The sequence below is a fragment of the Tachypleus tridentatus genome, chromosome 3 (assembly GCF_004210375.1).
Source record: "Tachypleus tridentatus isolate NWPU-2018 chromosome 3, ASM421037v1, whole genome shotgun sequence".
In the NCBI taxonomy this organism is placed as follows: domain Eukaryota; kingdom Metazoa; phylum Arthropoda; class Merostomata; order Xiphosura; family Limulidae; genus Tachypleus; species Tachypleus tridentatus.
The window spans coordinates 42,980,623-42,996,526 of record NC_134827.1 but is presented as its reverse complement, the minus strand read 5'-3'; the positions used below and the strand labels follow the sequence as shown (position 1 = coordinate 42,996,526).

The following is a 15,904-nucleotide window of genomic DNA, read 5'->3' as shown; positions in this document are numbered from 1 at the left end:
CGAAGTGTATATAAAGGACCATTTCCAAAAATGGAAAGAGGCGAAGAGAACCACCATGTTTAATTTAGTGAAGGTGATGACATTTTATATTCTACCTTGTTAAAATCAGTAACTTGAGTTTCTAATTTGTACAAAACTACAGACTTAGTATTTTAACATCACAAACATCTAATTTTAAACAGTGTTACATTCAACATACCATGTGACTCCTAAAAATCAATATTTATGTGTGTGTTCTTTTAATATCTACTTTTAAATTATGAAATTAACTCATATATATATAATATTAAAGTTTGAATTATAATCTATTATTTGTTACCAAAGTTATTGACACAGATTCATAAAATAGTTGTTCAATAAAATTTTGAATTCAATCACAATGAAATGGTTTTGACCCTTGACCTATCATGAAAAGGTTAGTAAGTATTAGACTGTAATGTTCCTCTTGTTTTATTGGAGTTTAAATGAATCTGACAACCTACTCACACATTTATTGTTAGATAATAAAAATGCCTGTAATTTATTACACATACTATTTTGAGGTATAGTTATACATGTTTTACTGAAACTAATTTCATTTTTCTGTTGATTTCGCTGTTGTTTTACTTCTTAGTTAACCATCTTTGCTGGTTGGCTGTGTTCTTCAGTAGCTGTTGTCAGTCAAATAGAAGTTGGTCTTGACCAGAAACTTTCAATGCCTCAGGTTGGTCTATCACACTAAGTACTAACATTGATAGACATTGTTTTTAATTATTTTTATTTGTATTGAATGCATTGTTTCTATACCAGCTTTGTGTAAACCATTTTTACTGTAATTATTATATGCTCTCTGATTGTACAGAATAATGGTTTGTCATGAGTTCTATAACTTTAAGCCCTTTTCGCTGCAGTATTTATTATAACTGTAATTACAGTCTTCCTATATTGCACTATTTTTATATTAACTTGTAATATGTGTCACCACAATGCAACACTGATTTATAAAATTGGTTATTATACAACCTTGGAAGCACTGTTTGGTTACAGTAATACCCTTCTCTGTGATTTTTCAGTTTGATTACAGAAGTAACTGTCCTTGAGTGTCTGTGGTTATAATTGTGTCTGTTTACAATAATATTGTGCGAGTTCCTCCATGTGGTCACAGCTGTTTATCTGTGGCTAAGATGAAATTATTATTGTAAGTACTCTATGTGGTTAAAATAATATCTGTGACTTCTCAGTATAAATAAAATAATTTAATGGTTTAATTTCTTATATGGTTGAACTAAGTCTGATTCTTTAAATAGATTTAATAAAACTTTTTCTGATTGCAGTCTTAATGGTAAAACTTATTTATTTTGCCTGTTATATTTCTGTTGAACCTGAAATTATTATCAATTTTTATGTGACTGTGTGTGGTTTTTCAAATATTTAATTGCTCATGAAATGCTTAATAACAGCCACATGTGATTTTTTAATAAATCATATTTACTACCACCAAAATCCAATGCATAAAAATCTTTATTCCTAGCAAATGTGTAACAATTAAATTTGTATTGAAGTAATTAAGAAGGAATTAGGAATGCTTAGAGGAAATTCTAAAAAATTCAATGTAGAATTAATGACTGTGTGTTTCAGAAAACATCTAAAAGTCATTTATACAATATAAAAACAAATTAGCAACTGTTTCTCTGTCAAGGTTAGAATGGTAAAAGTAACATATGGACTGTATCATACAGCAGTGATCTCTGAAATCTTATCCCAGATGATGGGCTATGAAATCATACTTCAAGCCAAAAAGAAGAAATACCCTTACTGATAGAGTGACAGCTATTATTCCAAAAGAGAACCATTCAACTTGGGAAGTCATTGTGATGAATCTCCTGCCATTAGCAAGATAAACAGGGATTTAAAGTTAACTTTTTGAAATATTTTACAATTTTCCAAAGAAAAATGGCTGGAAAGCAATCCTACTTAACTAAAGAGATATCACTCCTCACTTAAGTAGATTTGTGCAAAGCCACACAAAAATAAAATAACTTTGGCATGGTTATACATTTTATGAAAACTCATTGCAGCATCAGTGTTAATAGACAATAGTTACTGAGAAGAGTACAGACTTACAAGTTATTAACATTCTAGTTTTATAACATAAACAGAAAACTGTAAGTCACAGTGAATGACCTTCTGTGTTTGTACTTTTTATAAATATCTATGAAAAAGATAAAATTTAACATCTTGGAGAAATGTATGTTTTAGCATTAAATACCTCAGGTTGTTTCAATATTTAATGCAAATAATGACATTAACAAGTTCTTGTATGTTACTACAAATAAACATACTAGTGACCATGTTTTTGTTTCTGTCAAAGGGTTTCAAGCTCATTATATCTAAATTAAAATTCTATATTGGGTCATATATCTCTTTATTAAGTAGGTAAAAATTATAGGACTGAAAACTTTTTAGCAGTTTTGAACCTGTTAAACTAAAGTACTGTTCTTCATTCTTACAAGGGTTTATTTAGACATTGTTAACATGATAGAGTTTTGGATTTAATCTCTTCCATGATTTGCCTGTGATAACTCTGGTGCCCTTCATGTTTTAAAAACATGTTTTACCCAAGTTTATTACATTATTATCATGCATTACAGTAAAAAATAAAGTAAAAACAAAATATTTTTAGCTCGTTTCTAAAATAAGCCTGAACTGGAAGGTACCACTAAAGAAGTTGTACATTGTTCCACTCCAGAAATAGGCATGATCAGTCCATTAATATTAGGCATGAACAGTCCATTAAAACTATGTAGTTGCTATTTTCTTATGCATTTTGTTTTTGTAGGATTCGTATGTCCTAAACTACTTTGAAGCATTAGAAAAGTATCTGTCTGTAGGAGCTCCTGTTTATTTTGTTATGAAAGGAGGTTACAACTACTCAGATTATCAGAATCAAAACCTGATCTGTGCTTCCTCTGGATGTAATCAGTATTCATTGCTTACTCAGATTTCTAACGCTGCTAATGTTTCTTCTCGGTGAGTAAACTTTTCTTCACGTTCTCATCTGACTTTCTTAATGGATCAGGACAAATTAATAGCTGGCATTTTTACTGTCAAACAATTTCTAATTACATTTCTGATGAATATCACTGCTTCGTCTTCTTAATATCTCTTCATACGCTAACTATTACTTATTATTTAACAACAGTTTGTCATGTTAATATCTAGAAAACATTCTGTCAGTTTGTTAACTGTTATTATAGCCAGTGACAAAGTTTAACAGGTTTTTATCTTATAAAGAACTAACTATTCTGTCAGTTTCTTAACTGTTATTTGTGACTAACACTTCATCAGGTTACTGTGTTATCCTTATAACAATAATTCTCCCAGTCAACCAGCTATTATACATAATTTTCTAAAATAAAAAGTACCACAGCCACAGACTTAAAGTGGTAGTAATTCATGAATACACATCTTACACTGAAACCTTGGGTTGGAGACTGATGACTGTCCTTTAGAGGCACAACATAAACATTATAACAGTGTGACAACTTACACTGAAACCTTGGGTTGGAAACTGATGACTGTCCTTTAGAGGCACAAAATAAACATTATAACAATGTGACAACTTGCACTGAAACCTTGGGTTGGAAACTGATGACTGTCCTTTAGAGGCACAAAATAAACATTCTAACAGTGTGACAACTTACACTGAAACCTTGGGTTGGAGACTGATGACTGTCCTTTAGAGGCACAAAATAAATATTGTAACAGTGTAACAACTTGCACTAAAACCTTGGGTTGGAGACTGATGACTGTTCTTTAGAGGCACAAAATAAATATTATAACAGTGTGACAACTTACACTGAAACCTTGGGTTGAAGACTGATGACTGTCCTTTAGAGGCACAACATAAACATTGTAACAGTGTGACAACTGACACTGAAACCTTGGGTTGGAGACTGATGACTGTCCTTTAGAGGCACAAAATAAATATTGTAAGATTGTGACAACTTACACTGAAACCTTGGGTTGGAGACTGATGGCTGTCCTTTAGAGACACAATAAATATTGTAACAGTGTAACAACTTGCACTTAAACCTTGGGTTGGAGACTGATGGCTGTCCTTTAGAGGCACAACATAAACATTATAACAGTGTGACAACTTACACTGAAACCTTTGGTTGAAAACTGATGACTGTCCTTTAGAGGCACAAAATAAACATTATAACAATGTGACAACTTGCACTGAAACCTTGGGTTGGAGACTGATGACTGTCCTTTAGAGGCACAAAATAAACATTCTAACAGTGTGACAACTTACACTGAAACCTTGGGTTGGAGACTGATGACTGTCCTTTAGAGGCACAAAATAAATATTGTAACAGTGTAACAACTTGCGCTAAAACCTTGGGTTGGAGACTGATGACTGTTCTTTAGAGGCACAAAATAAATATTATAACAGTGTGACAACTTACACTGAAACCTTGGGTTGAAGACTGATGACTGTCCTTTAGAGGCACAACATAAACATTGTAACAGTGTGACAACTGACACTGAAACCTTGGGTTGGAGACTGATGACTGTCCTTTAGAGGCACAAAATAAATATTGTAAGATTGTGACAACTTACACTGAAACCTTGGGTTGGAGACTGATGGCTGTCCTTTAGAGACACAATAAATATTGTAACAGTGTAACAACTTGCACTTAAACCTTGGGTTGGAGACTGATGGCTGTCCTTTAGAGGCACAACATAAACATTATAACAGTGTGACAACTTACACTGAAACCTTTGGTTGAAAACTGATGACTGTCCTTCAGAGGCACAAAATAAACATTATAACAATGTGACAACTTGCACTGAAACCTTGGGTTGGAGACTGATGACTGTCCTTTAGAGGCACAAAATAAATATTATAACAGTGTGACAACTTGCACTGAAACCTTGACTTGGAGACTGATGACTGTCCTTTAGAGGCACAACATAAACATTATAACAGTGTGACAACTTGCACTGAAACCTTGGGTTGGAAACTGATGACTGTCCTTTGGAGGCACAAAATAAACATTATAACAATGTGACAACTTACACTGAAACCTTGGGTTGGAGACTGATGACTGTCCTTTATAGGCACAAACTAAATATTGTAACAGTGTAACAACTTGCACTAAAACCTTGGGTTGGAGACTAATGACTGTCCTTTAGAGGCACAAAATAAATATTGTAACATTGTGACAACTTACACTGAAACCTTGGGTTGGAGACTGATGGCTGTCCTTTAGAGGCACAATAAATATTGTAACAGTGTAACAACTTGCACTGAAACCTTGGGTTGGAGACTGATGGCTGTCCTTTAGAGGCACAACATAAACATTATAACAGTGTGACAACTTACACTGAAACCTTGGGTTGAAAACTGATGACTGTCCTTTAGAGGCACAAAATAAACATTATAACAGTGTGACAACTTGCACTGAAACCTTGGGTTGGAGACTGATGACTGTCCTTTAGAGGCACAAAATAAATATTATAACAGTGTGACAACTTGCACTGAAACCTTGACTTGGAGACTGATGACTGTCCTTTAGAGGCACAACATAAACATTATAACAGTGTGACAACTTGCACTGAAACATTGGGTTGGAAACTGATGACTGTCCTTTGGAGGCACAAAATAAACATTATAACAATGTGACAACTTACACTGAAACCTTGGGTTGGAAACTGATGACTGTCCTTTAGAGGCACAACATAAATATTGTAAGATTGTGACAACTTACACTGAAACCTTGGGTTGGAGACTGATGGCTGTCCTTTAGAGACACAATAAATATTGTAACAGTGTAACAACTTGCACTTAAACCTTGGGTTGGAGACTGATGGCTGTCCTTTAGAGGCACAACATAAACATTATAACAGTGTGACAACTTACACTGAAACCTTTGGTTGAAAACTGATGACTGTCCTTCAGAGGCACAAAATAAACATTATAACAATGTGACAACTTGCACTGAAACCTTGGGTTGGAGACTGATGACTGTCCTTTAGAGGCACAAAATAAATATTATAACAGTGTGACAACTTGCACTGAAACCTTGACTTGGAGACTGATGACTGTCCTTTAGAGGCACAACATAAACATTATAACAGTGTGACAACTTACACTGAAACCTTGGGTTGGAGACTGATGGCTGTCCTTTAGAGGCACAATAAATATTGTAACAGTGTAACAACTTGCACTGAAACCTTGGGTTGGAGACTGATGGCTGTCCTTTAGAGGCACAACATAAACATTATAACAGTGTGACAACTTACACTGAAACCTTGGACTGTTGGAAACATTATAACAGTGTGACAACTTGACTGATGACTGTCCTTTAGAGGCACAAAATAAATATTATAACAGTGTGACAACTTGCACTGAAACCTTGACTTGGAGACTGATGACTGTCCTTTAGAGGCACAACATAAACATTATAACAGTGTGACAACTTGCACTGAAACCTTGGGTTGGAAACTGATGACTGTCCTTTAGAGGCACAAAATAAACATTATAACAATGTGACAACTTACACTGAAACCTTGGGTTGGAGACTGATGACTGTCCTTTATAGGCACAAACTAAATATTGTAACAGTGTAACAACTTGCACTAAAACCTTGGGTTGGAGACTAATGACTGTCCTTTAGAGGCACAAAATAAATATTGTAACATTGTGACAACTTACACTGAAACCTTGGGTTGGAGACTGATGGCTGTCCTTTAGAGGCACAATAAACATTGTAACAATGTGACAACTTACACTGAAACCTTGGGTTGGAGACTGATGACTGTCCTTTAGAGGCACAAAATAAACATTGTAACAACATAACACCTGATAAAAAGTTTCACATTTTTACTTGAGAGTGTATTATACCACTAAAATAAATACACATAATGAATATTAGTGGCAAGAAAGTCTTTATGATAAACTCCAAATTTCATGCTAGCAGCTGTTAACTAGATAATTTAATGGTTTACTTCACTGTACAGACCACTTACTGATAGATTGCAAATCTAAAATTAAGTTTCTGGTGCCTCTGATATATTTTTTCAGTTTTTGACAACTGATTTGTAAGATTATATTCTTTTGAACACATGTACATATCGTAGTTTTGACTACAATATAAGGAGAGCTGTGTGTGTATCATGAAAGATGACAAGTGATGTGAACTACATGTTCATATATACCTATTGGCTTGTATAGAGGTTTCTTACATTTTTTCATTCTGTTCTTTGTTTACTTTTATGTCAAGACAATTTTTTCCTTTGGTTTTGTTTACAAGTGACTGTCTTCAGTCTGATAACTAAAGTTTGAGTGACTGTCTTCAGTCTGATAACTAAAGTTTGAGTGACTGTCTTCAGTCTGATAATTAAAGTTTGAGTGATTGTCTTCAGTCTGAAACTGAAGTTTGAGTGACTGTCTTCAGTCTGATAACTAAAGTTTGAGTGACTGTCTTCAGTCTGATAACTAAAGTTTGAGTGACTGTCTTCAGTCTGAAACTGAAGTTTGAGTGACTGTCTTCAGTCTGATAACTGAAGTTTGAGTGACTGTCTTCAGTCTGATAACTAAAGTTTGTGTAATTGTCATCAACAAAAAAACTAAATTTTTACGTGAATGTTTGGTAGCTCTACTGATTCATGGGAGGTTAGTCAGCCAGGTCTGCCAAGTGGTGAATAATACACATGTTGTAATAAGTTGACATATATAAACTATCAATCTGAGTGAATAAAGAATACACCTGTCCTAGTAAGTTAACATGTATAGACTATCAGTATAAGTGAATAAAGAATACACCTGTAATAGTAAGTTAACATGAAATCAGTATAGTGAATAAAGAATACACCTGTCATAGTAAGTTAGTATACATAAACTATCAGTATAAGTGAATAAAGAATACACCTGTCATAGTAAGTTAGTATACATAAACTATCAGTATAAGTGAATAAAGAATACACCTGTAATAGTAAGTTAGTATACATAAACTATCAGTCCAAGTGAATAAAGAATACACCTGTAATAGTAAGTTAGTATACATAAACTATCAGTATAAGTGAATAAAGAATACACCTGTAATAGTAAGTTAGTATACATAAACTATCAGTATAAGTGAATAAAGAATACACCTGTGATAGTAAGTTAGTATACATAAACTATCAGTATAAGTGAATAAAGAATACACCTGTAATAGTAAGTTAGTATACATAAACTATCAGTCCAAGTGAATAAAGAATACACCTATAATAGTAAGTTAGTATGCATAAACTATCAGTCCAAGTGAATAAAGAATACACCTGTAATAGTAAGTTAGTATACATAAACTATCAGTATAAGTGAATAAAGAATACACCTGTAATAGTAAGTTAGTATACATAAACTATCAGTCTGAGTGAATAAAGAATACACCTGTAATAGTAAGTTAGTATACATAAACTATCATTCTGAGTGAATAAAGAATACACCTGTCATAGTAAGTTAGTATACATAAACTATCAGCCATGTTTTCCTTCTGGAGTAAAAACAGATCTACGATGTATTGTAATTGATTTTGAATGAACAATTTTTATTATGTAACAATATTGTCTGAAGTTTATAATGGTGAATTTCATCATCTGAAGTTTATAATGGTGAATTTCATCGTCTGAAGTTTATAATGGTGAATTTCATCGTCTGAAGTTTATAATGGTGAATTTTATAAATTTCTTTACTAATGCTCTAACAGAACATACGTTGCCCATCCAGCAACCTCCTGGATTGACGATTACTTCAGTTGGGCAGCTAATCCGATGTGCTGTCATGTCTATCCTGACCATCGCTACTGTCCAATGGCTAAAGGTTTGTCATTGAAATCTTGTACAATTTTACAGCTATCATTCCACCAGACATGAACAGTAATTAGGAAACTAAGGAAAAAAGTGTTCACTATTTCTTAACCATAAATGTATAAAAGTTGGATTCTTACCTTTGGATAAATGTTTTATTTATAACCAAACTAATAAGTGTTCAAAATACAAGTTTTATGGATACATTTTCTCTGTTTTCTTATGAATAGAGTCAACTATGATCATTTTTCTCTCTAGCTGTTTCTGAACACTGTCTTTCCTGTGATTCAGTTGATATTACAAACGAGAGAATTTTATCGTCTGACTTTATAACTTTCTTACCTGACTTCCTCAGTGAAAACCCAGTGAAAGAATGTCCAAAAGGGTATGTATGAACTTGTTAAAGCAGTAGGGCATATATTATAACAAGGTTAATCACATTTTATATGAATGGATTTCAACCTTCATTCATCTTGAGTTATACTCAGTTGGATTGGCCTGACAACACGCAATTGTCTAACACTGAAGTTTCCATTAAAATAAAGTGAATTCAGTCAGTGTTAGACTGTGTATCTTGATGTCATTTTCACAATATGTGAATGTTGATAAGGCACCACAAAGGGTGACCTGACAGGTATGTAGTCAAACAGGATCACTGTGGTCACAGTATCATTGAGCACGAAAATAATACCCACAGTAATAAAGTGTGATCCATCTTTAGTATACTTGTGTTTGTTACAGTCAAGTAAAGTGTGATCAACCTTCAGCATAGTTATGTTTGTTACAGTCAAATAAGGTATGATTAATTTATATGCAAAAACGGCCATCGTCGACCGAAGAAGGTCGAAATGTTGTTCGCTCTTCTATGTAAAGTGTTTTCTCAGCCCAAACGAGCCGTTTTTGCATATAAATTTCTCAACAAGTGGGTTTCTCGTCATCACTGATTAAGGTATGATTAACCTTTTGTATACTTGTGTTTGTTACAGTCAAAGTGTGATCAACCTTCAGTATACTTGTGTTTGTTACAGTCAAAGTGTGATCAACCTTCAGCATAGTTGTGTTTGTTACAGTCAAATAAAGTGTGATCAACCTTCAGTATACTTGTGTTTGCTATAAGGTATGATTAACCTTTAGTATACTTGTGTTTGTTACAGTCAAGTAAAGTGTGATCAACCTTCAGCATAGTTGTGTTTGTTACAGTCAAATAAAGTGTGATCAACCTTCAGTATACTTGTGTTTGTTACAGTCAATTAAAGTGTGATCCACCTTCAGTATACTTGTGTTTGTTACAGTCAAATAAAGTGTGATCAACCTTCAGTATGCTTGTGTTTGTTACAGTCAAGTAAAGTGTGATCCACCTTCAGTATACTTGTGTTTGTTACAGTCAAATAAAGTGTGATCCACCTTCAGTATACTTGTGTTTGTTGCAGTCAAATAAAATGTGATCCACCTTCAGTATACTTGTGTTTGTTGCAGTCAAATAAAGTGTGATTAACCTTCAATATACTTGTGTTTGTTACAGTCAAGTAAAGTGTGATCAAACTTCAGCATAGTTATGTTTGTTACAGTCATATAAAGTGTGATTAACCTTTTGTATACTTGTGTTTGTTACAGTCAAATAAAGTGTGATCAACCTACAGTATAGTTGTGTTTATTATAAAGTATGATTAACCTTCAGTATACTTAATCAACTGTAACTCTTAACTTCTGTGGCCTTCGTTGTTTACATGTTTGCGTAATGTATGGTACTTGTTACTTTTGTGCTGAAAAATCTACTTTGTAGTATTGTATACTGAACTTTAGCTGTACATTTTTGTTTGGTACTTTCATGTATCAGAATATTTCTCTTTGTGATTTTGTGTATCTTAAACAACAGGTTAGCTGTCGTTATGTAAATGAAATTTGTGAAAACTCTTATAACTGACAATTTCTCATGTATCCAGGAGATAAACCTAAATATCATTGTAGAATGGCAGTTGTGAAACTTATTAACACTAAACACATCCTGTTTGAGCTATGTAGAAAGCTTGGATGTCGTTATAACTTGGACCTGTGAAATTTTAATTAATTATAAACCACCTGCTGTTCAAGCTACATGAAAAGCTTAGATATCATTGTAACTAGAACCTGTGAAATTTTAATTAATTATAAACCACCTCCTATTCAAGCTACATCAAAATCTTAGATACGATTGAAACTAGAACCTGTGAAAGTTTCATTAATTATAAACCACCTGCTGTTCAAGCTACATGAAAAGCTTAGATATCATTGTAACTAGAACCTGTGAAATTTTAATTAATTATAAACCACCTCCTATTCAAGCTACATCAAAATCTTAGATACGATTGAAACTAGAACCTGTGAAAGTTTCATTAATTATAAACCACCTGCTGTTCAAGCTACATGAAAAGCTTAGATATCATTGTAACTAGAACCTGTGAAATTTTAATTAATTATAAACCACATTCCTATTCAAGCTACATCGAAATCTTAGATATGATTGAAACTGGAACTTGTGGAAGTTTCATCAATTTTAAACCACATCCTGTTCAAGCTACATGAAAAGCTAAGATATCATTCAAACTAGAACCTGCGATATTTTTATCAATTATAAACCACCTCATGTTCAAGCTACATAGAGAGCTTGGATATCATTCTACCTGAAACCTGTGAAATTTTTATTAATTATAAACTATTTCTTCAAGCTACTGAAACTTCTTCAAGCTATTGTAACTGGAACCAATGAAATTTTCATTAATTTTAAACCACCTCCTATTCAAGCTACATGGAGAGCTTGGATATCACTGTAACTGGAACACTTGTAATTTGCATCAATTATTAACACCTCCTGTTCAAGCCAACCAGATTCAACTACCACATCACCTTGTCCCAGATGACTTCTTACTGTCTCAGAATATAATTCTGACCTCACGTCTTCACTCAGATATCTAACAAATTTCTACAGTAAAATTAAATACTTCTCATGTGAAGCATCTTCTCGCTAACCACCAGTGGCTTAGTTCACTAAGTTCACAGTTCCTGAAATACAGATGATCAGTTTCAACTACATTGGAATCTTCTTTGATCTCTGTACAGAATGTCATCAGTTTAAACACATTCATGAAAAACTCAATAAATAAGAAAGATCAAACATCAAAACCACAGCTATAATTTTAAGTTCTTAAAAGAAAATAACAAAAAATTTTTTTCTTGGTCTCAACCCTGAGAGTTTCAGTATTTACAGATAATTTTGATGAACTCTTTATCATTTACAGGAATAAATTAAGATTATTATTGTTCATCATCCTATATTATTTTCAGTATTTACAGATAATTTTGATGAACTCTTTATCATTTACAGGAATAAATTAAGATTTTTATTGTTCATCATCCTATATTATTTTCAGTATTTACAGATAATTTTGATGAACTCTTTATCATTTACAGGAATAAATTAAGATTATTAATGTTCATCATCCTATATTATTTTCAGTACTTACAGATAATTTTGATGAACTCTTTATCATTTACAGGTATAAATTAAGATTATTAATGTTCATCAACCTATATTATTTTCAGTATTTACAGATAATTTTGATGAACTCTTCATCATTTACAGGAATAAATTAAGATTATTAATGTTCATCATCCTATATTATTCCTATGAAACTCCTCAAAGCCTAACCATTCAGGAAAAACAGCCATAAAAACCTGTTATTGTCATTATTTTTTTTATTATATTTGTTATACTAAAAATGTAACCTTATAACGAAAACTATATCATCAAAAATAACCTTTATAAACTCATGTAAAATAGACCCAGTTGACAAACTGATATCTGTTTATGACCTGACATTTTCCAACCAGTTTTTTTATTGTTCTTCGGTTCCACATAAAGGTTTTTTTTTAATTCATACTGTAGGCAACTACATTCAATAGGGTGAATACATTTTGCACATTCTGATTACCTTATCTTCCAAATGTTTTTTTTGCTTCATCCATAAGGATCAGGTCTTCCTATTTTGTGCTCTTCCTTTCAGGGTTTTGTCTGCTTCTTGTATATTTAATGGTGTCTTTGGGCATTCATCTTCTTGGTTATTAGTTGGTGCTGATATTACATTTTTAAATAAATACTTAGCTTATTTTCACCTCTTCTTTCTACCCCATCATATCTGCATTCTTTTAGAAGTGGCTGCTTGGCTGAGCTGACCTTTCACATCTGCCACTCTACATTTAGTATTTTTGGTGTGTTTTTCAACACTTCTCAGTGGAGTTCAGCCTTCACCACTATATTTACAAATAATGGAATGTGTTGTCATGGAGACATGTGCTTCTCTTTTACTATCTGCACATGAGGTTTTTTGCTGACTTTCTCATGCACCACACATTCATTTAGTCTGTACACGCTTGCTTCTTCTTGTGGAATTTATTAGACCAATAGAATCTTTCTTGGATTCAGTTGTCCTCAACTGTACACCTCTTTTTTGGAGGATTTATCTAAGTAGCTCGACCGTGCCAATACTACAGTAGACACTAGATTTCCATCCCATCCTAGATTCTTATTTTCTTGACTTGGGAGGTGTCTCTGACTGGCTGTATTCTCATTGTGTTCATCTCCGGGCTAGTGCATGCTTGGGACTCTGAACTTCATGGTCTATATAGGCTGGTAAAAGTTCTAGTTGTTTGCTCTCAATTGGGCATTCTTCTTATCAATGCCTTTCCCACTTTCAATAATAAACTTCCCTTCTTCTGGTTGCTAGGGCTGGCCTCACGTTTTTCTTCATAACTGTCCCATATTTTATCTTGTGTCCCTACTCTATTTGACACTACTTGTCTGATCCGTTTGGTAGTTTCATTTTTGCCTGACTTCCTGTGCTTTGTCTATTGATATCCAGCCCTCTTTCTCCCAGGAGTGTTGTCATTTCTTCTTCACAAATGGGATTCATACAGTCTATTTCATTTTGGACTAGACTACTCTCCATTCATTTTATTTATCCCAATCCTGTCATCCATTAACTCTGCATGCTTATAAAAACAACAACAATGATTCATCAGGCTCTCCATTAACTTTGCATGCTTATAAAAACAACAACAACGATTTATCAGGCTCTCCATTAACTCTGCATGCTTATAAAAATGACAACAACGATTCATCAGGCTCTCCATTAACTCTGCATGCTTATAAAAATGACAACAACGATTCATCAGGCTCTCCATTAACTCTGCATGCTTATAAAAACAACAACAGTGATTCATCAGGCTCTCCATTAACTCTGCATGCTTATAGAAACAACAACAGTGATTCATCAGGCTCTCCATTAACTCTGCATGCTTATAGAAACAACAACAGTGATTCATCAGGCTCTCCATTAACTCTGCATGCTTATAAAAACAACAACAATGATTCATCAGGCTCTCCATTAACTCTGCATGCTTATAAAAACAACAACAATGATTCATCAGGCTCTCCATTAACTCTGCATGCTTATAAACACAACAACAATGATTCATCAGGCTCTCCCATCCTCTGGACTGTCCTACTTTGGCTTTTTTTCCTTTTTCATATTATTGTCAATTTCCTCTACTGCTGGTTATATGTAATATGCTACACTTGCTAATTATATCCTACACTTGCTAATTATGTTCCACTTGCTAATTATATCCTACACTTGCTAATTATATGTTTCACTTGCTAATTATATGTTTCACTTGCTAATTATATGTTACACTAGCTAATTATATGCTACATTCTCATTATTATCCTTTTTTTCTCCTGTCATCTTCATTTCTCATTTCATTCTTCTACATGACTAGGACCCTGATATGGTTTTCCAAGTACTCTTGTAATCCTTTAGTTTCTTATTTTGTTATATCATCTGTTTGAGGATGTACTTGTTTCTCCTTTTCAGTTGTGGTTACTATCATTTAAATATTTTGCTATTGATGTTTCTCATACTGTATTTATTTTTTCTACTGTGAGTAGGCATTTCATCCTAAAACCTCAGTTGCTTTGTAAGGTGATCATTCTTTCTCTCCCTTCTATGCCTCACCTCTCTGCTTATTTTTACCTATTTGTATCCAATTTAGACTGCTCAGTGTTATTTAACACAATTGTCTCCTTTTCAGGGTTCCCATATTTGTTTTGTCTTGAGTCTCCTCTTCTTTCATGGACATCTTACTTCCTACTCTTACTTGACAGGATTTCCAGCACCTTTTCTTCATGTATTCTTTTCTGAATATTAATGTAAACACATCAGATTTGTCACTTGCATCTAATTTGTGCTGACCTTTGGATGAGATTTTTCTGGTCGGCATTTGGATAATTCTGTATACATTTGTCCTATCATCTGGCTGTTTAAACTCCCTCTGAACACTATTCTTCAAGCTTCACACCTTTTTTAAGAAGGGTGGGTACATTTTCAACTCTTTTATCACTTTATATGATATTGCTTCCCATGGCATGCTTATTTCACAAAAGGTGTATCAGACCAAGGGTAACAGAAGTGCTCGACTAATACACCAGTGCCTCTGTTGAAATGGGGTGTTCCACTAGACCAGGTATTCTTGTTGCATTTAAATTACTTAAGTGCAAGTTCCATATTATATCATTCCATAGACTGTTGTGAAAAAAAAAAAAAACAGATTCAGGAAAGTAACAACCCATTTCTTTAACTTGTGCTTGCTGACTTTTACAGATAGGGTTTTGCAGTCACTAAGTACACAATTTCTAATAAAAGACCTTTCTGGCTGGTATCTGGTGAGAATCCTGGACACCTCCTCAAGTCTGAACAATACAAATTCTCTCACTCAACCTAGTCAAGTAGAGACTCTCAACACTTACCAGTTCCTAGTCACTAGAGTGGTAGACCTTAGAGAGTTCCTAGTCACTAGAGCGGTAAATCTTGGAGAGTTCCTAGTCACTAGAGTGGTAGATCTTGGAGAGTTCCTTGTCACTAGAGCAGTAAATCTTGTAGAGTTCCTTGTCACTAGAGCAGTAAATCTTGTAGAGTTCCTAGTCACTAGAGCAGTAAATCTTGTAGAGTTCCTAGTCACTAGAGCGGTAAAT

General features: G+C 33.6%; 1 protein-coding gene across 5 annotated transcripts in view; it reads left to right on the top strand.

The window, feature by feature from the left end:
• LOC143246774 (NPC intracellular cholesterol transporter 1-like) overlaps positions 1-15,904 on the top strand; it is a 90,720-nt gene that overhangs the window by 54,933 nt on the left and 19,883 nt on the right. For all 5 annotated transcript variants that reach the window (XR_013026155.1, XM_076493917.1, XM_076493915.1 and 2 more), the window contains 4 exons: positions 614-703; positions 2,819-3,009; positions 8,739-8,851; positions 9,097-9,223. Coding sequence is in view for 4 of the 5 variants with exons in the window: in XM_076493917.1 (XP_076350032.1) it covers positions 614-703; positions 2,819-3,009; positions 8,739-8,851; positions 9,097-9,223 (521 nt within the window). In the remaining variant the exon portion in view is untranslated. The remainder of the gene's footprint in view (positions 1-613; positions 704-2,818; positions 3,010-8,738; positions 8,852-9,096; positions 9,224-15,904) is intronic.